The 26,896-nt window shown below is 38.7% G+C and overlaps 1 protein-coding gene across 2 annotated transcripts in view; it reads right to left on the reverse strand.

Annotated features, from left to right (window-relative positions):
• The window catches only part of LOC126411634 (cadherin-87A), a 709,414-nt gene that overhangs the window by 157,461 nt on the left and 525,057 nt on the right, over window positions 1-26,896 (reverse strand). For both annotated transcript variants that reach the window (XM_050081378.1, XM_050081379.1), the window contains 4 exons: window positions 26,417-26,655; window positions 5,131-5,242; window positions 872-1,027; window positions 594-758 (listed from right to left, as the gene is read on the reverse strand). In XM_050081378.1, the coding sequence (XP_049937335.1) occupies window positions 594-758; window positions 872-1,027; window positions 5,131-5,242; window positions 26,417-26,655 (672 nt within the window). The remainder of the gene's footprint in view (window positions 1-593; window positions 759-871; window positions 1,028-5,130; window positions 5,243-26,416; window positions 26,656-26,896) is intronic.

A 26,896-nucleotide genomic window follows, 5' to 3' on the forward strand; every position in this document is an offset into this window, starting at 1 on the left:
TAGTGGGTAGTCGGGTGTCAAACTTGAGTATAAACAGCCATTCAGCACTAACACCCTGTTGCAGTCTAGTTTAGGTTCAGGCAGTGAACACACAAATTTGTTGCCTATAGCTCATGACAAAGATGACTAAATGGATTGTCAACCCAGCTAAGCACTTACAAGCTTGCCATTTGAATTTATCTTCAAATTGAAGGCTGTAAAATTTATAATAACCATCTACTTTACTAAGATAATTGACAAAGCTTGTGACATTTGCTGCAAATTACAGGAGCTCTTTAACAAATTACCTAACCTATTCAACTCACTGTTACAATACTGATCTGAGCTATTAACTCACCCATATCTCAGGCAACAATATCTGACACATTTGTCTATGGATTTACTTGAATTTGTCTGAATGATCCCCTAGTTTTAAACTAAGATGAAGGAATGTATGTGCATTTGATATCTCTTACTTGCACCATTCCTTTCAACAATTAGCACAAAATTATGTCAATTCTTAGTCCATTCCCTCACATAATAATTACCTAATGTACACCAGCTGGTTGTAATAATTAAGATATACTAAAAGAAAAATGTTTAATCTGCCGTACCTGTACTGTTAATGTAATTACATCACTTGTAACATTGGTCATGTCAAGGCCACTAGCTGCACGAACTGTAATTTCTCCTGTATGAGGATTAATTTCAAACAGGTTCTTAACATTTCCTTCTACTATTGAGTATGTTATCTCAGAAGTTACATCAGTGTCTCTTGCCTGAAACAAGCAATATTTTTCATTTACTTTAAATTTACAGTCATCAATAGTGGATGATACAGAATTCTCATTTCGTATTGGGTTTTATTTTGTTGTTACATGCTTTACTGTACCTGAACTTGCAGTGGTGGTTCAAAATTACTGGCGCCTTCATCAATGGCAACAAGATAATTATTATTTGTAAACTGTGGTGCATTGTCATTGCTGTCAATGAGTAGGATTCTGACTGGAACAGCTGTGGTATGGCCCTCTCCATTGTCATCTGTTGCCTAAAAAATAATTTATTTCTTTTATGTGTTACAGCATTTGGACAAATATATGAATGATGTATTAATTGTGAGTAAAGTTACAAAACTTTAGTCCTGCAATAATTATGACCGATTTTTTTTAAAAAGGAAAACTTTTTATTCGAAAGTGATGAAAATCATATTTCAAACTGTCTCCATGCATCCAAGTAACTGTTATTTAACTGTTTCAAATCCTAACACTGTAACTTGACTTACACCTCCATCTCTAGCAAAGTAATAATCACTCAAGTCAATGAAACTGCTGATAAATTTTGAAAGCTTTTCAAATATGCCATCGAAAGTGATTACATCAGTTTTTTACAACTGATAAATATAAATCTAAGTCATCCATTTGATGCTCAACACCACAGTCAAATTGGAACCTAATTCTTTGCATTTCTGGAAGTTGCATATACATTCCTTGGACCTAGAAGAAGAGATTTCAATATAAATTACAAGGTTAGAGATAAATCAGGGGAGTATTAAGCTATAAAATTACAGTGCTTGACAAACTTTTCAATTTAAAAAAAGTTAATCTGTACTGGCTCAGTGAAGTTAATTTTTTGGTACCACATTAGAATCATAATCAATTGACTATATTTAATTTTTGATGATTTTGTGTTTCTGATTTAGAACCAAAGCTATAGTGGTAATTATAGTTCCCTCTCACCTTTTGTGAGCTGTTAAACTACAGAGGTAAATATACTTCCCATTGCCCTTTTGTGAGCTGCTATCAGTTGCCATTACAAGTGAAAAAATAAAAAAAATATGACACTTGGTGTTTTTATTTTGCTTTGTTAAAAAAATATTTTGCACCTGGAAATGAGCTGATACAGGTCACAACAGTACAAACTGTAGAAATAGGGCAATGTGTTCTGATTTCAAAAGTGACAAGAGTAGTGATCTCACAACAAACAGAAACTGATTACTGTAGCAGTTTTTATACACCTAGTACTACATGCTACCACAAGATGTCAGCCACATCCACAGATGGCAAGGTATATTCCCATGGTGCAATAAAACAACTAAGTAAGCTTTATGCAGGCCACAAAACAAATATTAGTTTTGTAGTAAGTATAGCTCCCAAGTCTCACAGGAAAATTACTTTGGTGATAGGCATACTTTCCATTGCACTTTAAAACAACATTATTTGATGGTATGTATATTTCTCAAGGACCCTGAAAGGCACAAGAGACATTTCACAACCAAAAAGGCTATATTTCACAACAAACAGAAACTACAGCTGTTGCAGTGGTCTGCCACTACCTGCCAGGAGCACACAGTGGTGATATGACCTACCCAAATGAATGCAGTAAGGAAATACAGTTAGTGGTTAAGTGTATTACCCATGACCCATGGAAGTGTTAAGATGTATGATTGTTGGTGGAAATTAGTGGCAAGTTATGAGAGACAGCAGTGACAGATATATGCTGCTCAACAAACGTTTACAATGCTATCGTAAAATGTTGTCTACGATACCAGAAGTATCACTGACCTAGGAACTTCATGCTTTATACAGTTAGAGCTCATATACTGTATGGTGGTTACCACTGGCATGCTTTGTGGCCATTTCCCAGGCCAGACACGTAAACGGACCATTGCTGCAGTGGCACAGCATGAGCAGTCCAGTATCAACAACAGTTTCATTCAGTTTGTGTTCAGCACTGCCATAACATGACACTTACAGGCATACAACACTTTGACAGAGTCAGGATAGCGACTTTACTTTCAGTAAGTCATACATGGCAAAATGCTGCTGATCAGTTACATGTCATTCAAAGTGGTGTGTCTGAGGCACGGAGAAATGTGAATAACAGACCTTACAGTGGTCGTCCTCATATGAGGTGTATATTTGTTTTCTTCTCGGTTGGGCCAACTAACGACCAAGTGTGAATATCAGTTCCTTATTCACTGTTCTTTTCTTTTCTTTCAGTTTTCTTCGATCTGTTCACTACATTTTTTTCTTCCTGTCTTTTGACCACTTCAGACTGGTTTTTTACACTCACCTAATTTGTAGTTGTTCCACATTTAATACTTTTTCCCTAAACTCTTCTCTGTGAGTTGTTTATTCAGCTATTATATTTTTTTCCAAGTCCCTTTTTATTTCATGGATCAAACTTGAAGTTGACTTTTTATTCCAAAAATATTTGAAGTTCTTTTTGGTTGATTTATTGTATCTACTGTCCTGCATTCAATATAAATGTTCAAAAAATACCAGTTGTCTTTTTCCCATTACTTCTGAAATATTTTCTGATTCGATAAATTTCATCATCATTTCTTAATTATCAACCTCTATTAGTTTCTTCATTTTCCTAATTGTTTTTTCCAATATTTCTAATTTATCTAAATTATAGTTCAATGCCAGACATTCACTTGCATATAGACACTCTGGCATCACTACCATCCTGTAATACCTTATTTTTACATTTACAGATGGGCATTTTTTTTATTGTAAGCCAATGGCCTTGCAGCAGTGGTAACACCTGTTCCCTCAGATCACCGAAGTTAAGTGCTGTCGGGCTGGGCTAGAACTTGCATGGGTGACCATCCTACATGCCGAGTGCTGTTGGCAAACTGGTTGCACTCAGCCCTTGTGAGGCAAACTGAGGAGCTACTTGATTGAGAAGTAGCAGCTCTGGTCTCGTAAACCGACATATGGCTGGGAGAGTGGTGTGCTGACCACATGCCCATCATATAATGGCATCCAGTGACACCTGTGGGCTGGTCGGTACCATTGGGCCTTCATGGCCTGTTTGGGTAGAGTTTAGTTTTTAATTTTTAATTGTTAAGATTGTAGTGTAGTTATTCCATATGCCTTCCCATTTTATGTATCCTTTTTTTCTACAGCAATTTTTTCCAAACTATTTTCTTGGTTTATCTCCCTAGGAATTTCAATTATTTAGCTTTCTCTATTTGGCTAGTACCTGTTTTCAGAAATTTTGGTGCATTTTTTAATGTTAATAATTGGCATTTACTTTTCCTACCTAAGGGTCTAATTTGTGTTTAGTCTCATTTCATGCAGCCTTAATCCTATCCTCCTCTCACTTCAAGTGAAGAAACCTCTGGTTTCTAGAGGTTTCTAATCTAATATTTTCTATGGCCTTAAATTGTATTGATCCCTCATGCCAAATGGCGAGTGAACATTTTTTCCTTGCTACATTTTAAAGTTACTGAAAAAGTCTTCCACATATTCAGTGCAGATCAAAGAGAAAATACAGACAATAAACCAAAACAACCTAATGTGGTTCTTGATTCAAAATCAGGAATATTTACTTCATCTTATATGGTGAAGAACTTTTGGAATCTGTATTTAGTAACTCTGCTTTGGTGCCACTGTTATCAGTAACATTTCCTATGCTAGTAAACTTCACATATGACCAGAATCCTCTGAATTTTCGGACAGATTTCAAGGCAAAGTTTCGTTATGGACACTATTAAATTGCATATCACATTGAAGTTTGCTCTAAATTTTGAGCTTCTGTAAAACTTTGCCAATCTGGAGATTTTGCATTCTTTTAAATTTGGCACAATTTTTCCATTGCTTGTCCACATTGTTCTGACATTTTTTGTGAACCATCAGGAGGGGTAAGTTCTGTCAATTATTAATTTATCTGGTATGAATCTCTTTATTGTTACTGATACTATTTCTTGGAATTTACACCACATCTGGTCTACACTTTCATAGTTAGTTCAGAACAAATGGAGGCTATCTCTTAGAAAGGCATCAAGTGAATTTTTATCTGTTTTTATTTATTTATTTATTTATTTATTTTTATTAGATGTGTTTTGCATTTATTTTTGGTACGTTTGGGTACTGTGGTATTCAGTCTCACTACAATGATCTTGTGGTCATTAATCCTTGTATCTGTCATAATGCTTCTTATGTGCTCACAGTTATTTGTTGCTAAGATGTCGAGTATATTTTTGCAACAATTTATACTTTCAGTGGCCTCCTGAACTAATAGTTCAAAATAATTTTCAGAGAAAGCATTTCTTATTGATAGGCTCCTTTTAACAATACATCATGGGCTGAATATTTTTTACATATTTTCATGCAACACAATCAGAGAATGCATTCATCTTACCTTGTACGTCAGCAAGTACTCATGCCTTGATTCATAATCTAGACATGGGTCCTTACCAGGAGTTGCACAATCTGCTACTGTTATCACTCCTGTTCGGTTATTAACCATAAATCTGTAAATAAAATAAATTGAACATCATTCATTTGAACTAGCTTGTAGCTGATTATAATTACATAAAACTGTGTTGTTTAAAATGCTTCAGGGTGACGACAAAAATTTATGCAAACAGGTGTTTCTAGTGATTCTACTGTTTTTTGTCCAGCAATAGAAAGCAATAGGAATACCACACAAAAATAGCATTGCCATATCATATCAACACATGTGCTTCATTAATTCATTTATTTTTTATGTTCCTATCATGAATGAAAATGTTCAAGGATGTCAAACAAGTCAATGTGTAACAGGAAATGCACTGGTTTGAAAAAAGTTGATGCTTCTTCAGTTATGGTCAGTAACATTTCGGAAAGTTTTACAACTGAAAAGTATGTTTATGGTCACCTGGTCAAGTGAGTAGAGTTTTAAATCTACTGTAGGCTACTGTAGACTATCACAAGTAAGTGTACACTACGGTTGTTTTCCTAGTAGCCACAGTCAGTTAAAGTTGTATCCATATTGCCTGTACATAAGATGTGCTGCATACATATCAGGTATTACTTCATATTGATAGTGTTGTTTAAATATTACTAGATTTCCTAGAAACTGGAAGGGATGAACCATCTGAGTGAGGATATTTGAAGGACTGTGTAACCTATGGAACATCTTATTTAAAACATGTTTTTGTTGCTCATAAAAATCTTTCACATTTATCAATACTATCAGGAAACTCTTTCCTTTGACCATGATGAAGAATGTTCTATTGAGTACAAAATATCAACATTAATTACATAGATATTTTTCACATTTGTGCATGTGTGCTGCACTTGCATCAAAGTAATTGCTTTGTTTGCATAAAAGTGCAGAAGTTATACAATCACTTAATTCTTATTGTTTATAAAATGCAATTTATACCTGTAAGGATGTAAAATACACAATGGGCTCACACTGTATGGTGTGCAGCTCTAATTGTGTGCAAAACAAATGAACAAACAATGAGGAGATATCTATTTATTTATTTTTTATTTATTTTATGTATTTGCCCAAGAATCATTTTAGTACATTGTTTGTACAGTGGTAAACCTAGTTAATTTACAACACGGTAGTCATTTTAACTACATTGTTGACATTATGTTGTTGTTGTTGTGGTCTTCAGTCCTGAGACTGGTTTGATGCAGCTCTCCATGCTACTCTATCCTGTGCAAGCTTCTTCATCTCCCAGAACCTACTGCAGTCTACATCCTTGTGAATCTGCTTAGTGTATTCATCTCTTGGTCTCCCTCTGCGATTTTTACCCTCCACGCTGCCCGCCAATGTTAAATTGGTGATCCCTGGATGCCTCAGAACATGTCCTACCAACCGATCCCTTCTTCTAGTCAAGTTGTGCCACAAAATCCTCTTCTCCCCAATTCTATCAATACCTTCTCATTAGTTATGACATTATCTAAATGCATAATAATGTAAGTTGGTGTCCTACATTGCTTCTACATGTGACAATAGCAGTTATTAAGTGAGATGAAATGATAAGCACAATGTAAACAATATTATGAATAGAAGCTGTGGTCAAGCAAGTACTGTTTTACTTTATTTTAAATGCATTTAATGTTGGTATGCATTTTATGTAAGAAGGCAAATGGTTATATAACATAACTCCAGTATGATACATTCCTCTTTTGCATACGTTTGTATTTACCATGTTCATGTGTAGGTTCATCTTCTCCCTAGTTTCATACGTGTGTATGTCATAGTCGTGTTTGAGTAGATTTTCCTTCTTTTAAGATGCTCCCTTTTGTGAAAATATATATTTTGTATATATACAAGCAAGGCATTGGTAATATTTTGAGAGTTAAAAAAAGGGATCTACAGGATTTTTGTAGAATTTGTGGAATTCCCCAAAAAATTATTCTGCATAAGTAGCAACTGTATACTACAATGGTACATTGTCAACACTGATGAGCAGCTTGTATTCTGAGTGAGGATCCTAACAGCATATGCTAGTAAATTCACTCTCTTATTTAAACTGTTTAGGTGTACCTTACTCTTAAGACCTGCCTGAACATGAATGCCTAGAAATTTTGTATGACTGACCTTCGACACATTTTTTCCTTCTATAGTGAAAACAGGTTTTGCAGGATGTAGGTTTTGTGTGGTGTGGAAGTTAAGTGCCACAGTTTTTTCATAATTTATGATGAGCCTACTGGTCATGAACCAGTGCATTACGGTATGCATAACTGGTATTGCAGCCTCCTGCAGATTTTTCTCAATCTGTGATTTAATTAGAATATTAGTTTCATCTGCAAAGAGTACAGTTGTTCCATCATGTATTTGACTAGCCAAGTCATTTATATACAGCAGAAACATGACAGGTCCCAGAACCAACCCTTATGGGACACCATACTTGATTTTTCTCCTCATCACTGTAAAAACTAGAAATTTTTTGTTTCACTATCTTTGTGTTTTATTTCTGTAATCTGCTGATGATTACTGAGGTATGACTGGAGCCACCTTTCAGACTGGCCTCTAATTTCATAATTACTTAATTTACACAAGAGAATGCCATGATCAATTACACTGAAGGCTTTACTTAGATCCAGAAATATCACAGATACATGTTGCTTATCATCCCCAGCTTTTAATACTTCATTTAAGAAGATAAAATTTTGCTGTCTTGAGTTGACTTTTCCATGTTGGGAGTCACTTATCAACCGCTCTTTATTTTTAAAAAAAATCCTGTTAATCTTCTAAGGAAAATTTTTTCCACAATTTTGCTGAAGCCTGACAATACTCAAACTGGGCCTATAATTAGCAATAACACTTTGTGCATCCTTCTTATGCAAAGGTGTTACTTTTGCAGTTTTTAGGTTATTTGCAAACACCTCCCCCTCAAAAGATGAATTTGCTATGTCTGTCAGTGGTTCCACAATAAATGTTGCTCTAACTTTTATAATAGCATCTGGTATCTCATCAACACCCACTGAATACTTATTAGGTAGTTCTTTTAGGATTCTTGACAGTTCCTCAGGTGTTGCTCGTTTCATGAAAAATACTTATTAGGTAGTTCTTTTAGGATTCTTGACAGTTCCTCAGGTGTTGCTCGATTAATGAAAAATGTGTTTGGATGAATTTTTTGATCTGAGTGACTGGCTGGCTGTTGTCAATGTGTGTATTTATTAACTGCTGAGTTATAATAGAGAAATAATTGTTGAAAGCACTAGCCACATGTTTGGGGTCAGTCAGTTTACTTTTATTCATAATCTGCTCTATATTACTGTGGTTAACTGGCCTGGTTCCCATTTCTTTCCTTATAATTTGCCAGGTTGCTTTAGTTTTATTCTTTGAATTACACAATATTTTGTCATTTCTTAGTTTTTTTGCTTTTGAAATAACTCGTGTTAGTATTCTTTTGTGTCTTTTGAAATATGTAATAAAGTAAGGATTAGTATTTTGCTTGGGGTACTCATACAATCTCCTTTTGTTTTGACATGATATCCTTATCCCTTTTGTAATCCACTTGTTTGTTTTTTGAGTAGAATTTAAAGCAGCTATTTTCTTGGGAAAGGCCATTTTAAAAACATGTCTGAATGTAGCCATAAACTTATCATATTTCTCATTGGTATCATTACAGTCATTACATATTTCCAACTTTCACCCTTTAGGAGAGAACAAAAATATTCCACATTTTTTGTACTGAAATTCCTTACAGTGTGTCGTATTCTACTGTGGATGTCGTGTTCTGAAATATTCATTGCAATATCAGCACCCAGTTTCTCTCTCACACATTTAAATTCTTTCACTAGCAATACTACTGGTAATCCTAACATTTACTGTCTTTTACATACTGTACCAAAACCACTGAACAATAGTTTCAGTAGAGTACAACTCTAAAAGTGAGGTAGTGCTGATACAGTGAAAGTGGATTCACATTCATGAGTGAGTATCTTCTAATCTTCACTTAAGTTTCTTTGATTTCTCTAAACAATTTTCATCAAGTAAATATCCAAAGTGTTCCTTCAGTACATTACAAATTTCCTCACTCATACATAACGAACTCAGCTAATGCTCCATCTCTAAGAACCTAAATGTAATAAATGTTAAAGAGTCTAATTATCCTTCAAAACACTTTGAGTCTTTTTGGCTGTCCTGCTGAATACACACTTGCAGAAAACAAAGACAGACTGAAACAGAATTCTCAAGCCTATGTAAATAGCCACAGTACTGGCACATATATAGGCATACAGAATAAGAGCTGTTACCTCATGTCACATACTAATGATTAAAAAGTCAAACCTGAAAATAGGTGGGTTGTTCCAATTTTGGATGCAATCTAGACATGGAATTAAGATTTGCAATTTGACTGGGCATACCAAATAAGATACTGCACTGAAAAGCTACACATAATCATGAAAACAAAAAAGAGGAGAAAGGTCTGGAAGTTGTTTCATTTAAAGTATATCCATAATTCCAGAGAAACAGCAGTCAAAAAATGATATTGTTGTGTCTTTTGGTGGCCACTGGCATGATGATGAGTCTCTATCAGTATACCTTGCATGCAAATATTCAAATCAAGTGAACACTAGCATTTTGACAGAAGGAGGTGGCTCGGTGATTAAGGCACTTGACTCACAAGCAGAAGTGGAATTCAAATTCTCATTTGGTCATGCAGATTTGGGTAGTCATAGTGTAAAGAGGAGGTTGTTGGAACAGCAGCAGTACCTAGTTCATATACATCATTTAATTTAGTAGCTTGCTTCTGAAATAAGTGAAGAGTAACTATTTATTTACTTGTTTTTGGTAGTATTATTAATTTTGAAGTTTGAGTGTGCGTATTTTGCAATCATTAGTGTTGTGTAAGTTCACTTTGTACTGTAGATTCTAGAGCTAGTTTTATATGTATCTGCTACCTAAAGTAGCACAGTTAGATAATTTGACCGCTTCGTGATGTCTGCTTGTACTTTCTCTATTAGACTCTCACTGTTTCATGCTTTTATATAATTTGATGTAATAGGAAACTGATAGGGCACTATGCTTGGTGAAGTAATGCATACACACTTGAAAGCCGTTTGTGTTAGCAGTGTGTTGTTATCCATGAGAGTGTGCCATGAAAGGCAATACTGCGAACTTCCAATAGACCCCACCAAGGGTGAGTGCCTATTTAAACCCTGCCGTGCTACATTCACACTCAGTTATCATGTTATTATTGTTTGCATGCATCTGCCTTATTTCATTGCGTTCAGTGTATGTTATGGTGACTGGCATACATGCCACAGTCCAATGAAGTTGTACTCACATTGTTGGTTGTGTTGTGTGCCCAACTTACAACATAAGTGACGACAAATGTGGGATTGCTCCCTTTGCACTTTTTCAGTCTCTGGTTGGTCCTCCATTGCATCTATAATGTCTGATGGTGTTACTGATGAGTTTTTATGCTGGCTGGTTGATCATTAAGTGTTCTTACTGCGGGGGCGTTGCAGCATCTCAGTCAATAGCAGGAGGTGTTCGCCAAAATGCAAGAAAATCAAACCCATGTATTGCAAACACCTGTCTCTATTTTGGCCGGTTTGCATCCTTCTCAATCTATGCTGCCTGCCGCGTTACCCCTTGTACGTCTTGTTTAGCCTTTCACTGCCCTGGTTCTTTATCCTCCACTGTTTCTGACTTACAGTGGGTCTGTCGAAGAATGGGAAGCCTATGAAAAATGGTTGCGGCAGCACTTTCATGCATTTGGACTGACTGATGTTATCTTATGCCTTGCTTTCTTTTTGTCTTGATTGCATGTATCAACTCCTTTGCCAACTGGCCACCCTCCAGGATCCATCTTCACTCTCTTTTGATAATGTGTGCAACCTTCTTTCAAAATACTACGGTAAATGAACTCACATCACTGTCGCTCGAGTTCAGTTCTATTAATGTCACAAGAAACTGGAACATTGCTCTAATACTTGGGCAAATGAGCTTCAAGGTTTAAGCTGTCATTGTCACTTTTTCACTGATGTACATAAGGGCTCATATGCTGACCAAATGGTTAGTGATGTAATCACGCGGTTGGCCCCCAACCGTGAGGTTCGTGAGCAAGCCCTTCAATGTGATAACCCCTCTCTCTCCGACATTCTGACTATTGCACAATTGTTTGAGGTTTTGAGGGCTGCAGGTATTCAAATTGAATTGTGATGTGAGGTTGCAGAAGTTAACCCCCTTCCCCTACCATTTGTTGGGTGGTTCACAGGGGGACGATATGGTGGCAGTGGTCCACGTGTGAGCAGAACATCATGGCAGCTGGACCAACCCACTGTGGCAGCCACGGCCACAGCAGCAGCAGCACAGTAAACCTGGTAACGAACTACAATGCAAGCACTCCACACTTCCCTCTTATCTGTCGTGTTTTGTCACTCATGATAGGCTGGATTGTCCTAAGTTGTGGGGCATTTGCTGCCAGTGCAACAAGACAGGCCACATTGCTCCTGTATGTAATGCAAAATTCCAACAGCCTGTTGCAGATACTGAAATGGATGTCAAATGTTTATCAGCAATCTTCATTGCATGCAATAAGCTATTTATTGATGTCAAGGTTTATCAGAACGTTTTGCACATGTAAGTCAACAACAGTGCTGCTATGTCACCACTCAATCTGCAAACATAAATGGACATGGGTTCTCCCCCTTTAGTGTCAGCATCATGTACATTAGTTACTTACGAAGAACAAAACATTCCGATATAGGGGCATTCAAAAAAAAAAAAAATGAGTTGGAGGCATAATTACAGAAACCAATACCTGTATGTTAGAAGTATTGACCCTTGCTGTAGAGACACCTGTCCCACTGTGACACAAGGTGGTGAATGGCTGTCTCATGAAATTCCAGGGGCTGCAATGTTAACCAATTCCGCATGTACAGCTGGACATGGTCGTGCGAGGTGAACTGTTTGTCCCGCAGAACATTTGTAAGGGGATCAAAAATGGTGTAATCACAGGGAGAGAGGTCCATACTGTATGGAGGGTGGCCAAGAACCTCCCATTTGAATTTCTGCAGGAGTGCCACAACTGTGTATGAGGCTTTGCATTGTTGTGGAGCATAATGACCCCACAGCTGAAATTGCCTGGTCGTTTTGATTTGATCACTTTGTGAATGGTGGTCAAGGTTTGTGAGTAATACTGGGCATTCACTGTTGTCCCATTCTGCTGGAAGTGAATCAGAAGGGGGCCATCTTGGTCAAAGAAGAATGTCAGCATAACCTTTCCTGCACTCGTATGGATAGCGATGCCCAGCTGTATGTGCGGAACTGGTTAACATTGCAGCCCCGGGAATTTTATGAGACAACCATTCACCACCTTGTGTCACAGTCGGAGAAGTGTTTCAACAGCCAGGGTCAATACTTCCAACATACAGGTACTGGTTTCTGTAATTATGCTTCCGGTTCATTTCTTTTTGAATACCCCTTATATTACATAGTTTCTTGGCTCCAGTCACATAAATCTGTGGTTTATCTGCCGACTTTTCTGGTGGTGAACAATGCCACACCGAAAATTTGTTTGGTTCGGATGTCCTTAACCTTTTTTGCATTTACTATTTCTAATGAAGTTAATCTCATCTCTGATCAGGTGCCTTATACACAACTCGACTCTTTATGCTCTGAATTTTCCATACTGTTTTCTGCGAGTTTGGGTTGTGCCAATAATCTCGAAGCCCATATCACCATGACACCTTCGGCTAGACTCTTGTTTTTTTTTGGGCTTGCCCATTGCCAACGGCTTTCCGTGACCAAGTCAAAGCAGAGCTTGATCACTTTATGGCATCTGGGGTTGTCCAACTGATTGCATCCAGTGAATGGGTTAACCCCTTAGTCATTGTCAAGGAGCCTTCAGGGTGGCTATGCCTTTGCAGCGATTTCAAAGTTTCTGTCAATGTTCAATCATTGACACATATCCCTTGTTGCACCCTGATGAACTCTTTGCTAAGATCGCTCGTGGTCAATGTTTTACCAAAATCAACTCTCTTATGCATATTTGCAACTTCCAATTGATGCTGACTCTCAACAGCTCTTGGTTGTTAACATGTTTTGTGGCTTGTATCAATACTTCTGGTTACCATCTGATGTAGCCAGCATCCCAGAGATTTTTCAACAGTTTCTGAAACAATTTACAAGGTTCGTGCCTGGCTTTGACAACTATCTTGATGATATTGTGATCTCCGACTCCTCCACTGCTGAACATTTCAACAACTTAATTACGCTCTTTTTGATGTTACAGGCCACCAGGTTAACACGAAATTTGGAAAAGTGCCACTTATTTCAGCCTTCTATTGTTTATCTTGGGTTCGAGGTTTCTACTGTTGGTATCAAACCCCTCATCAGAATGTTTCTGCCATTGTGGCTCTTCCACATCTTAAGGCGGTCAAGGAACTCCAAGTTTCTTTAGGTAAGATTGCTTATTATCATCAGTTTTTGCCAGTTGCAAAACTGTTACATGTCTTGCTGCATAATGAGATATCTTTCCACTGGTCGCAGGCGTGTGAAATGGCACTTTCCAGACAGAAGTCTATGTTGCAATACGCACCTTGCCTCATAATCTACCAACCGAGTAAACATTTAGTGTTAGCAACAGATGTAGCCCAGCATGGGCTGGAGGCAGTGTTAGCTCATAAATATTCTGATGGCTCCAAGAGGCCTATTGCATACATGTGGAAGATGCTTAATTTGGCTCACACTAGATATTCATAAATAGAGAAAGAAGCCTTCACCATTGTTTATGCCTTAAAGAAGTTTCATGTTTTCCTGTACAGTGTAAAATTCCATCTCATCATGGATCACAAACCATTAGTATCACTGTTTAACCCCTCAGTGTCATTACCAGACAAAGCAGCACATTGCCTTCAACAGTGAGCACTGTTCCTCTATCGGTACAACTAAGAGATTTACTTCTGCCCCATGGCTAAACATGCGAATGCTGATGCAATCTCCCCTCTTCTGGCCAGTCTAGACCAAGTTTTTGATTGGTAGGAGTTAATCTGATTCCACTTTGATGAACGTGCTCAACAAACTGTCAATGGTTTTCCAATTGCGAGTCTTCAGGTCATGCAGACTAGTCCTACCAATCTGATTTTATGGATACATTGCATTCAACATGACTGGCCTGAGGCACCTCCATCACAGGGAGCCGATCTCTCCATAACTAATATGTGATTTGGCATCATTTCTCTGTCACTTGTGGTGTTCTACTCCTTGATACAGACTATTCAGCTCCTCGCCTAGTCATTCCCTCGGCTCTGAGTTCAGAGATCTTGCAACTGCTGCATGCTTATAACTGGGGAGTGTCACACACCACGGTGTCAACCCACCATCATGTTTTTGGCTTGGTTTGAACAGTGACATGACTCATTTGGTTATGGCATGATCTCAATGGGCATTGCAACAAGATGCCCTGCGGGCAATGTTCTCTCTGTGGCCACAAGCTTCACAGGCCTGGGATCATCTCCACATCGATTTCACTGGCCCTTTCCTTAATGCATACTGGCTAATAATAATTGATGCATTCTCTCGGTTCCCATATGTTGTTCGCTGCCCGTCGACTTCAGCCTCTGTCACTGCAGCAGCCCTGTCAAAAAAAATTTCCATTGAGGGACTTTTGGCAACTCTGGTCTCTGATAACAGCCCTGAGTTTGTCTTGGAGGAATTTGCCTCCTTCTGAAAGGCACACGGGATTCACAACTTCCAATTCAATGGTGAGACCAAAAGGTTAGTTAGAACATCCAAAACGCAGATGAAAAAGTGTGTGACTTGGTCCCCATTAAATGTTGGATCAATTTCTATCTTCCTATCGGTTCACACCATTTGGCAACATCAGCCCCACTGAACTGCTCCACGGGCGTCAACCCTGGAAGCTCCTGCATCTCAGGGGCCCAGCCGGGGCACCAACCTGTGTAGCCATCATCCCGTTCCTGGCCTGGGGTGGCTGTTTGGACACATGGGTTTGGTCTTCTCCCAAAATGGATTACTGCCATCATTTCCCATTGCTACAGCTCTGTCTCTGTGATGTATGTATGGAGGAGGGCTTCTGTGCACATGATACGAACAGTTGCACCTGCGTGTGGCCGACCAGACAACCCTACCCAGGACACTGACATCACCATGCCAGTTTGCGTCGCTTGATGGATCACCGGATTTGGCTGTGTACCTGCCACAACATTTGAGGGGTCCCTGTCACCAGTGGATGAACCTGGTACAACTTCTCCAATACTGCAACCAATACTGTTGTAGTTGCTGTCTACACTGGAGCCACCTTCTCTGTCTCAGCCACCAACTGCAGGGCACAACCACCGCCAGTGGCTTGCAACAGTGCCCATGCCCAAAGTACTTCCTGCCATATACCCCTTTATCAGCATGTCATCTCAGTCAGAACCACGTGGATGAAGATGCTGTGGAAATCTTACAAATCTGAGCTGTTCCCAAAGGGAAGAGAAATGAGGCAATGTATGCACACTTGAAAGCTGTGCGCATTAGCAGTGTGTAGTCATTCACGAGAGTGCACTGTGAAAGAGCAATACTGTGAATTTCCAATAGAGCCCGCCACGGGCTAGTGTCTATTTAAACCCTGCTGCACTATCCTCATGCTTGGTTATCATGTTATTACTGCTTGAATACATTTGCCTTATCTTATTGTGTTGAAATGAAATGATCGTATGGCAATGTTGGCCGGGAGGCCCCGTGTGGGGAAGTTCGGCCGCCGTATTGCAAGTACTTTTTAGTTGACGCCACTTCGGCGACCTGCGAGTCAATGATGACGAAATGATGATGAAGAGCACACAACACCCAGTCATCACGAGGCAGAGAAAATACCTGACCCCACTGGAAATTGAACCCGGGAAAGCAAGAATGCTACCGCAAGACCACGAACTGCGGACATCTTATTGTGTTTAGTGTATGCTATGGTGATTTGCATATATCCCACAGTCTAATAAAGTTGTACTAACATAATTGGTTGTGTTGTGTGCCCAAGTTACGACACTTGATATGTGCAGATACAAACTGAACTGGCCACAGTCGCACAACAACTAGAAGCTGCACTGAACATGATCAATAGGCTTCAGGCTGCTGCCCCAAGCTGCAGTGAGGTGAAGGTACCCAACGGTAACAGACGTGAAGCCTCTGGTGCCAATAGAGTCCCTTAGAAACCCTACTGTCATTGTGTCTTCCAATACACAACAGTTTTTGCTCACTTCAGGATGATTTGTGAATAGTGTTGGGATTGTGTGACTCTGGGATGAATGTGAATGCAGTAACAAGTGACAAGGCCACCCTCTTATACCTTAGTATACCAGGTTCAAGTTGCTGCCCTGCGTTGAAAATTCATCTGAGACAGCATGGGATCCCTCGTCTATTGGGACAGTAGTTGAATTTCATCCCAAGTCTGAGAAAGCACAGAAGGTGGATGTGTTGCTCATTAGGAGCTTTGTTAGGAAGGAAATGGAGCCCCCCTGGGAAATAGAAGTTGGTATAATTCCTCCTCCCTCTTGGGTAAATGGTTAAATGTGATTTGTTCAATTTTTTGTCTGCTACTAATAAAGTGACGCATGACCATGGAAAGAAATATAAATATTTCATTGCTAGTAGTCTTTTCTTGATCTTGCAGTATGCTTTTAAGGCACAGGAATGACTGCTGATCAATAACATCACTATGTTAGTAACACCAACATTGTTTTCACTTCTAATTATAGCTTTCAGAAAATATATTAAAAAATAAGTTAGGGTAGGAAATATTAATAACATCACTTCTTGTTAGATCATGTTTAAATCAAATGTAACCAGTCTACTTATAGAACAGCATCACTTTCAGCTATTCTTGCAAACAGATAAAACACAAATGATACAAGGAGAAGTAAGTCGGGAGTATCAAATGTCCTCAGACAACCAAATAACAAAAAATTACAGAGAATATAATGACTTAATGTCTACAGTACCTGATACTTTTGGAAGTTGTGCATTTATTTTTTCAGTTTTTAATGTGTTATTGTAATGGGTCTGGAGAGAAGTCCAATGTGAGCTCAATATGTCTTCTGGGAGGTCTCATCAGAGATGCAGCCTTAATTCCTACAAATAGTAGTTAAAATTACTGAAGATAGCTAGCATCACACGTGGGATAGAGGCATGGCTTATTGTTTGCACCATCCAGAACGGATCACAATCAACTCATTTAGAACTGAATAGAAAATGGAAACTAGAGGCTCAGGTGATTCTATGTTGATTTTGGATGTGATTTCCTGACCTCCAGTATGAGATACATAACTGTAGAGTCCCTCCCTCCTGTAAGTTAGGCACACATTACATAGAGGAAATGACTAGTCAGGTAGCACAGTATTAATTATTCACTCTAAGAAGAGCTACAGTGCAATGGCTGATGGGCATATCTATATTGAAAGAAGTCAGATGGCCTTGGTCTCGACGATGACAGCTTTTTTGATACAGCCAACATAGTCAATCATGGTTAAGAGATGTCAGTAAGTTCATTAAGTATACATACTCAGAAACAAAGACAGGCATAACACACAGAATTAGAGATCGTAGAAATATTACACATACAGTGGAGACTCAATTATCCAGACTTCAATTACACAGATTCTTGGTTATCGGGATTGTCAACCACAGTCAAATATTTTTGTAGTCTAGTCCATGTATGCACATGGACATGCCATGCGATGTCTGCTCCATGCATTTCACAGGGTGTATACGCGGACAAGGAAAAAAAATTCCCGGATTTTTCCCGGATACATTTTCTCCCGGGTGAAAAATACATTTTCTCCCGGGTGAAAATACACATTTTCCGTGTTAAGTGACAGTATACTTTCTCTCTAAACTGTAAAACTTATCCTTTGAATGGATATGGTTTTATATAGCTGCGTAGAACTTCCCGGCACTTTAGAAAACGAAACTCAGGGGGAAAAACACGTTTTGGAAAGATCTTTGATGTGCAGCAACATGTATGCTTTCGCGTTACGAAAGTATAAATTCGAATTCCACCAACAGGAAAAGTCAATGGTTTAAATTAGTATACATAGTGTTGCTACAAGAAAAGCAAAGCTTTCGCATATAATATTAATCTCTAAGATTAATAAGCAACAAGAGAAGCTAAGCTTTCACATATAATGTTGATCTGTTTAGCGCATGTTACACTTTAAGGTACATCACACAAATACGCCAGTATTGGGCTCAAAATTCTTCTAAATGGCTCGTCATAAAAGAGTTGATTTTTAAAGGAGAGCAAACGCTCTGTGATTTAAGGAATTCATCGTACATTTGCGCACATAGTTCATAGGAAATTTACTTTGAAAATAACGCTTTTCGAACAACGAGCGCCAGATAAGAGGCGTCACCGCGCTGGCGCAGCGAGTAGTAAGCCCGTATGTTCGTACGTGTAAAACATTAAAAGATCTTCCATTATGGATTGGATTGTTTGGGGAAGGAGACCAGACAGCGAGGTCATCGGTCTCATCGGATTAGGAAAGGACGGGGAAGGAAGTCGGCCGTGCCCTTTCAAAGGAACCATACCGGCATTTGCCTGAAGTGATTTAGGGAAATCACGATCTTCCATTATGTCATAAAAGAAACAAAACATCAGAGGATACTCCAAGAGCGTCGGAATTTCGTGAACCATACTAAAATGCATAGTTCACCTTACAGTGCACATTCGAATGTCTAGATTCCCAATGACGTAGGCCTCGAACTGATATGAAGCTTTTCAGTGTGATTTTCGAGGCGTAAATTTTCTTGGAGTACAAGTACTGTATTATGCCATGTTTGGTTCTTTATTATGGCATAATGCCATATGTGCTATAAGATGAAAACGTGCACTTGAAATGCGGCGAACAGTTGAAACTAGCCAATAGTGTGGAATTAAACACTTCGTTTCAAATAAATTGACTGCCTCAGTAGGAAAGCTTAGTAAAAGCCGTCAAAAATAAAAAAAAAAAAAAGACTTTTCAAAAATAAGTTCATTTTGTAGCGCACATCTTTCTGAAGAGTCTGATACATAAAACATATATCTTCGATGAAATTTACGACACAGTATTGGTCTTAAGTGTGCAGTGCAGTGCCACGCCTCTTCAAACAATATTCTTATACAGCACGTCACTGCATTTTGCTCTGTGGAGCTCAAACATGGATATTTTGTAATGAATGCCATCAAAATATTTCAGGACAGTGGAAATGAAACACACAGGGGCTTCAACTGGCCCCGTCTAGTGTAGCGATCTGGCCAAAAGTTTTCTGTCAAAATTTCACTTTCTTGGATACACCGAGAAGATAATACGTAATCTTTCTTACCTGTTATTTCCACTCTGGTAGTCTGAATCTATGGATTTCGCTAGTAATTATAACAACGCTGAACATTCACAAACCAAATCAACCACATAAACAAGCAGCAGTTGGCATTCACCTGTTCGGCTTTATTCCGCTCAGCTCTTATAGCCCCATCCCGTTTTGTCTGCAGGAAAGTTTATTTCTAGATGTGGTGAGGATTCCTCTGGCAGAGACATCACGAACACTATGCATGCATTCAAAAATCAACTTATAATTCATTCAGAAATCAACTTAGAATGTGTTCAAAAACCAGCAGAGGTGCGTTTCAAAATCATATGAATAATCAATAGACCGACGTGCGCTGGATGCTAGGTGCTTTGTGAAACAAGGTTTTTTTCCACAAAAATATGAATTTGCCCCCTCCCCCAAAATTGCCGCCCGGTTAGATACCACGGTTTGCCCTCACCCCCCAGTAGATCCGGGCCTGCTGCGCACGCGTGAATCTGGCAGCTTGGGCGCGCCAGTAAAATTTTTCCGGGTACCATGTGCCTGGTTGCTGCTGCTGCTTACACAGCCAACAGCCACATTTCTGTAGCCAGAAGCGGGAGAAGGTACTACTCATACGCCACGCCACTCAACTGTGCGTGTGCACGAGCCCACTCGTAACTGATTGAGTCTAATGTAAACACGAGGCCCACAAGAAAGACAGGCCGCGGCGCGTACATTACGAAGGTAGTCCTGAACTCGCATGCTTGCTCAGCTCAGCAGACAAAATGCATTTCTGAACCTGTAAATTCGCACCTGGGCATGTAGGTATTAACGAAAATTGCATCTTCCACTAAAATCTGCTATTATGTAGTCTTACTGACTTACAGTACTACAGCAAAATTTAATTTAAGATCAATAACGGCTTGTTTATAGCACTTAATCTCTTCTGATTAACAGTACTCATTACATGCTGGAAGTGGTGCCTTATGCAACTGATAATCATTTTAGCATGATTTTACTTTATTGTACGCCAGTACAACAGTAACAAATTATAAGTCGGCCCATGTACTTCCCATTATTATAGGACTATTAACAGTAAGATTCCATAATAGCGGATTCCAGTAGAAGATTCAGTTTTAGTTTGTACGGACACACCTAGTTGCGAGTTAACAGGTGTAGAAACGTAGTTTGTCTGCTGATTTGAGGGAGCGAGAGAGCGCAGGACTACCTTCGTGACATACGCGCCGCAGCCTCGTAGGCCTTGATGCAAACAGTTGTGACGTCATGCTCATTGGAGGAAATTTGTTGTTATGAAGCATTGCATAGTCTTCCGAAAGCCTTTGACACATTTTGCTGTTGGCAGACGCTTGTACGAGCACTGTGTTATTTTATATGGCGCATTTCCTTCGCAATTTAAGTTTTATTTTCGTTTTTTTCTCTCGTTCATGTTTTAATGCTGCAGTATTATTCTGCAGTAGTGGGATACAGTAATATCCTTTGTTAGAGTATCGGTTCTTACCAGTCAAAATTACAAAAATTTAACTGAAAACTAAAACAACGAAAAATTCCCGGAATTCTAAAAATTTCCCGGGTTTTCCCGGTTTTCTCCCGGATGAAAAAATTTCCGGGTATTTCCTGGATCTCCCGGTTGTCCCGGGTCGTATACACTCTGATTTCATTATTGTTTGAGTTAAGCACTGCATGTTTCATTATTGTTTGGGTTAGGCAGCATGCATTTCATTATTTTTTGAGTTATGGCTCTGAGCACTATGGGACTTAACTTCTGAGGTCATCAGTCCCCTAGAACTTAGAACTGCCTAAACCTAACTAACCTAAGGACATCACACACATCCATGCCCGAGGCAGGAATCGAACCTGCGACTGTAGCTGCCGCGCGGTGCCAGACTGAAGTATCTAGAACTACTCGGCCACACCGGCCAGCTTTTTGAGTTAGACTGTTGCCAATGGCTGCACCATGTTGTGTATGTTTAAAGGAGAGTTGTTACATCCGTGTAGATGCATAGGATTTGACTGAAAAGAAGACTTTGAACAAAGCTTGCAACAGAACACTTTAATGGGAACACAAAAGTTCAATAATGATTCTGTTTCAGTGAATATAAATGACTAATTGCAAACATACAAATATACCAGGAATGTGATGCCATTGATATGAAAGAGTGGCTAACTTATGACAGTAACGATCAAGGTTTCCAGATCATGTCTGTTGACAAAGTTGCTGAAAACATATTGCAGGCAAATGAGCAGCAGGAAATGCAAGAAGATGAAACAGAAGAAAACGTAGATGTAGAAAATGATGTAATACCATCTTAGATGAAAACATTTCAAGCCCTGAAAACAAAACAGAGTTTGATACCATGAGTTTACTATGGTTAAAATGAATTCTTTTGTAGAAGCAATGAAGAGAAAAAACTGTTTATGTCAAATGACAATTATCAAATATTTTAAACAAAATTAAACTACAGTGACTATCTGATGTGACCTTTGTTAGGTAGTTCATGATTAAGGCTGCAGTAGTTTATTAATTTTAAGAAAATGTGTACTTTTGTATGAAAATGTGTCTCTACTCTCTTAACAAACATTAATTTTGTTGATTTTCATAAGTTTAATTTGCTTTTGTTGTTTTTAATAAACACCTAACACTGTGTATTAACCCTAGAAAGATAACCATATGACAATGTGTCTAAGAGATAACTATATGCTGGTAGCATAGGTTATCTTTCTTGAGTTAACAATACAAAAAATGCTTTTCTTTACACATTCAATTATTTGATTTTCAACTATCCGAATGACATACAACAAGTCAGTCAAGTTAATCAAGTATCCACTGTAATTGAATTTGAAATAGTTTAAATTCATTGATCTGTTCAATGAAAATTCTTTTTTCACATAGTACCTCTAGATGGTGCTGCCATAGGTCAAACGGATATCAACTGTGTTTTTTTAAATAGAAACCCCCATTTTTTATTATATATTCAGGTAGTACGAAAAGAAATATGAATGTTTTAGCTGGACCACTTTTCTCGCTTTGTGATAGATGGTGCTGTAATAGTCACAAACGTATATGTACGTGGTATCACGTAATATTCTGCCAGTGCGGATGGTATTTGCTTCATGATACATTACCCATGTTAAAATGGACCGTTTACCAACTGCGGACAAAGGTCGATATCGTGTTGATGTATGGCTACTGTGATCAAAATGCCCAACGGGTGTGTGCAATGTATGCAGCTCGGTATCCTGGACGACATCATCCAAGTGTCCGGAACATTTGCTGGATAGTTACGTTATTTAAGGAAACAGGAAGTGTTCAGCCACATGTGAAACATCAACCACGACCTGCAACAAATGATGATGCCCAAGTATGTGTTTTAGCTGCTGTCGTGGCTAATCTGCAAATCAGTAGCAGTCAAATTGCGTGAGAATCAGGAATCTCAAAAACGTCGGTGTTGAGAATGCTACATCAACATCAATTGCAACCGTACCATATTTCTATGCACTAGGAATTGCATGGTGACGACTTTGAACATCGTGTACAGTTCTGCCACTGGGCACTAGAGAAATTACGAGACAACGACAGATTTTTTGCACATGTTCTATTTAGCGACGAAAGGTCATTCACTAACAGCGGTAACGTAAACTGGCATAATATGATGCACTATTGAACAACGGAAAATCCATGATGGCTGTGACAAGTGGAACATCAGCGACCTTGGCGGGTTAATGTACGACGCGGCATTATGGGATGAAGGATAACTGGCCCCCATTTTATCGATGGAAATCTAAATGGTGCAATGTATGCTGATTTCCTGCGTAATGTTCTACAGATGTTTCACTGCATGACAGAATGGCGATGTACTTCCAAAATGATGGATGTCCGGCACATAGCTCGCGTGCGGTTGAAGCGGTATTGAATAGCATATTTCATGACAGGTGGATTTGTCGTCACAGCACCATACCATGGCCGCACGTTCACCGGATCTGACATCCCCGGATTTCTTTCTGTGGGGAAAGTTGAAGGATATTTGCACCGACAACGCCTGACAACATGCATCAGCGCATTGTCAATGCATGTGCGAACATAACGGAAGGCGAACTACTCGCTGTTGAGAGGAATGTCGTTACATGTATTGCCAAATGCATTGAGGTTGACGGATATCATTTTGAGCATTTATTGCATTAATGTGGTATTTACAGGTAATCACGCTGTAACAGCATGCATAACAGCGCCATCTCTCACAAAGCGAAAAAAGTGGTCCAACTAAAACATTCATATTTCTTTACGTATTGCACAAATATGTAATAAAAAATGGGGGTTCCTATTTTAAAAAACGCAGTTGATATCCATTTGACCTATGGCAGCGCCATCTAGTGGGCCAACCATAGCGCCATCTGGTTTCCCCCTTCAAGCTAGGCAAGTTTTGTTCTTTGTAGTTTTTTCGTTTGATGCTTATTTCGTGAGATATTTGGCCCAGACACGATCAATGGACCACTCTGTATATCACAAGTGTATGCTAGACGTAAATTGTGGGCAGCATATTTATTGCCACAAAAGAACTCAATAATACAGAGCAAAGTTATTAGAGATTATGAATGTGGAACAGTTTGGATAAAGATAAGCATCAAAGATGGATTAAACATGGGTATTTGATGATTTTATGGATCACCTACTCAGAAAAACAGCAGCAGTGCTCTTCACAGCGCATTGGAGAATATCATAAGTTTCCTGATCATGCTCTAGCAATAGCACACAACTTCAAGTTTCTATCAATATAATGATAGAGTCATGTAATTAAAACAGGTATCATAGGCAGGAACTGGTGTGACAACTGTTCTGAAAACTACTTTGGGCAGATGGTTAGAATATGAACTCATGAGCGTACCATCTTAATATTACACCTGTAAGTTCTATGTAAGTTCCTGTAGACAAGTGCATTTGTGATCATAGGCTAGTTGCAGAATGAATGACTACATGTGTTACATTAAGAAAGGAAGGGCAAATATTTTCGCTTCAGAAGAATGAAAGGAAACAAACTGCACAGTATCTGGCCAGTCAACATCGAAGTCAGCACCAAGGAACAAGATGTGGAGCAAAATGGATAAAATTCAAAAGCTTTGTACTATAAATATGCTTTAGACCAGTGTGTGTTGTGAATGACAGGAAAGATGCGTTGTGATTCAATAACTATGTCACAAAGTTGCTATGAAGGCAAAGAGAGCTTCCTCACATATTTAAATAAAGTCAAATCCTAGTTGACATGCCGGCCGGCATGGCCGAGCGGTTCTAGGCGCTACAGTCTGGAACCGTGCGACCGCTACGGTCGCAGGTTCGAATCCCGCCTCGGGCATGGATGTGTGTGATGTCCTTAGGTTAGTTAGGTTTAAGTAGTTCTAAGTTCTAGGGGCTTGATGACCTCAGAAGTTAAGTCCCATAGTGCTCAGAGCCATTTTTGAACCTAGTTGACAAACAAAAGCTGAATGAAGCCAAAATGCACATGAAGGGTGCAATGTGAGAAGGTTTCAATGAATTTGAAATTAAAATTTTGCCCATCTATCAGATGAAAAGTATTGAGCAGTTTTGGTCCTATGTAAGGTCAGTAAGTGGATCTAAATCATTTGTCCAGTCATTCACTGACCTTGTTGGCACCAAAACAGAATATGATAATGAGAAATTTTATCAATATGTTTATTCTTCTTTCATAACGTTGAATGTGAATTATATTACATGTGAATTAAAAATCAACTCCAATGTTTGTTTTGGTTTTCTTGTTAAATTCCTACAATTCTGTCCTTACAATTATTCTAATTATTCAATAGAAATGCCTTTTGTATACAAAATTGGAAAATTGCCTATGGTTAGAAGGTTAAACATGTTAGTACATAAGATAATTTAGTTTTGATTACAAATAACAGTTAAGCAATCTTTACCTCCCAGCGTGACTTCTGCTTTTGCAGAAGTATGAAGCACATCACACTGTGGGAGGCAGTTGTTGGTAACAGTGGGAGATGGCCTCACTTCCTTTGCACCGCAAATCCCCCTCTAGCAGTCAGCCAATTTGCATTATACAGATGTATAGTGATGAAAAAGATCAATTTTTAACAATATAATGTAATTGGGCACATAAAAAATCTGCTCACCATGCAGCAGCAGGAGAACACACATACAATAAAAAGGTTTTGCGTTGCAATCTTTTGGAGCCAATGGCTCCTTCTTTTGGAGGAAGGGTTGAAGGGGACAGAAGAGGAATGAAGGAAAAGGACTGGAGAGGCTTAGGAGAAAGGACAGAGTTTGGAAAGAGGCACCCAGAATTCTGGGTCAGGGAAAACTTACTGTACAGGATGAGAAGAAAATCTTCTCATTTTGCCTAGTAAATCTCCCCTGACTCAGGGTTCTGGGTGATGTTTCATAACCCTTCTCCTTTTCTTAAGCCTCTTCAGTCCTTTTCCTCTGCCCCTGTTCATCCCCCTTTGACCCTTCTGCCAGAAGAAGGAGTCAGTGGCTCAGAAAACTTGCATATTTAAAACCTTTTTTTGTAGTGTGTTCTCCTGCTGCCAGTTGGTGAGTAGATTTTCTTATCTATCCAATTGTACAGATGTAGATTTTCTTTGGTTTCCCTAAATAACCCAAACTTTTGCTCTGTCTCCAAGTTCATTACAGAGACCTTTCTCTTCTTATTGTACAAATGTATTGTCTTCACTGTAATACAGTTGATTATAGTGTTGCAGATATTTTGCTTCGATTAGATAATCAGTTTGGGAATGCACAGTGGATGAATGAATAATTTATTTTTACAGAAAAATATATGTGGGATTCATATCACAGTATTTTTTTGATAACTTATTGAATTCTCTTTTATTTATTCTAACTTTAATAAATAATTCATTAAATGATAAAATATCTTACTTGTCTGCCCCTGTACCATCCAGCTGATAAATAATGCCATTTTCACCAAACTGCCCACTATCTCTGTCCTTTGCTGTAATAGTTGTGACCACAGTGCCCGGTGAACTCATCTCAGACACAGATGCAGTATAAGATTCACGATCGAATGTTGGGTCATTGTCATTAGCATCTGTGATAGTTACAGTGACAGTCGCAGTCGAAGAGAGTCTGGGGTTAGTAAGCTGCTCCTCAGCTATCACCTACATTGAAAAAAAAAGTTTAAGTGATACCTGTGAGGTTACCTGTCATTATGGTCAGAGTTATTCACAATTGTTTATTGAGATGAGGTATACACATTGTTCTAAATAATCAGCAGAATAGTTTTCAAGTATCTGTTGTGATCAGCAAAATGAAAAATTTAATTATGAGGTTCATGACATTTATATTCCATTTTTCAATAGTTAAGATATGCTGCATTCACATTTCTTAATTTGTAGCTTG

This window comes from Schistocerca serialis, chromosome 1 (assembly GCF_023864345.2).
Source record: "Schistocerca serialis cubense isolate TAMUIC-IGC-003099 chromosome 1, iqSchSeri2.2, whole genome shotgun sequence".
Taxonomy (NCBI): Eukaryota; Metazoa; Arthropoda; class Insecta; order Orthoptera; family Acrididae; genus Schistocerca; species Schistocerca serialis.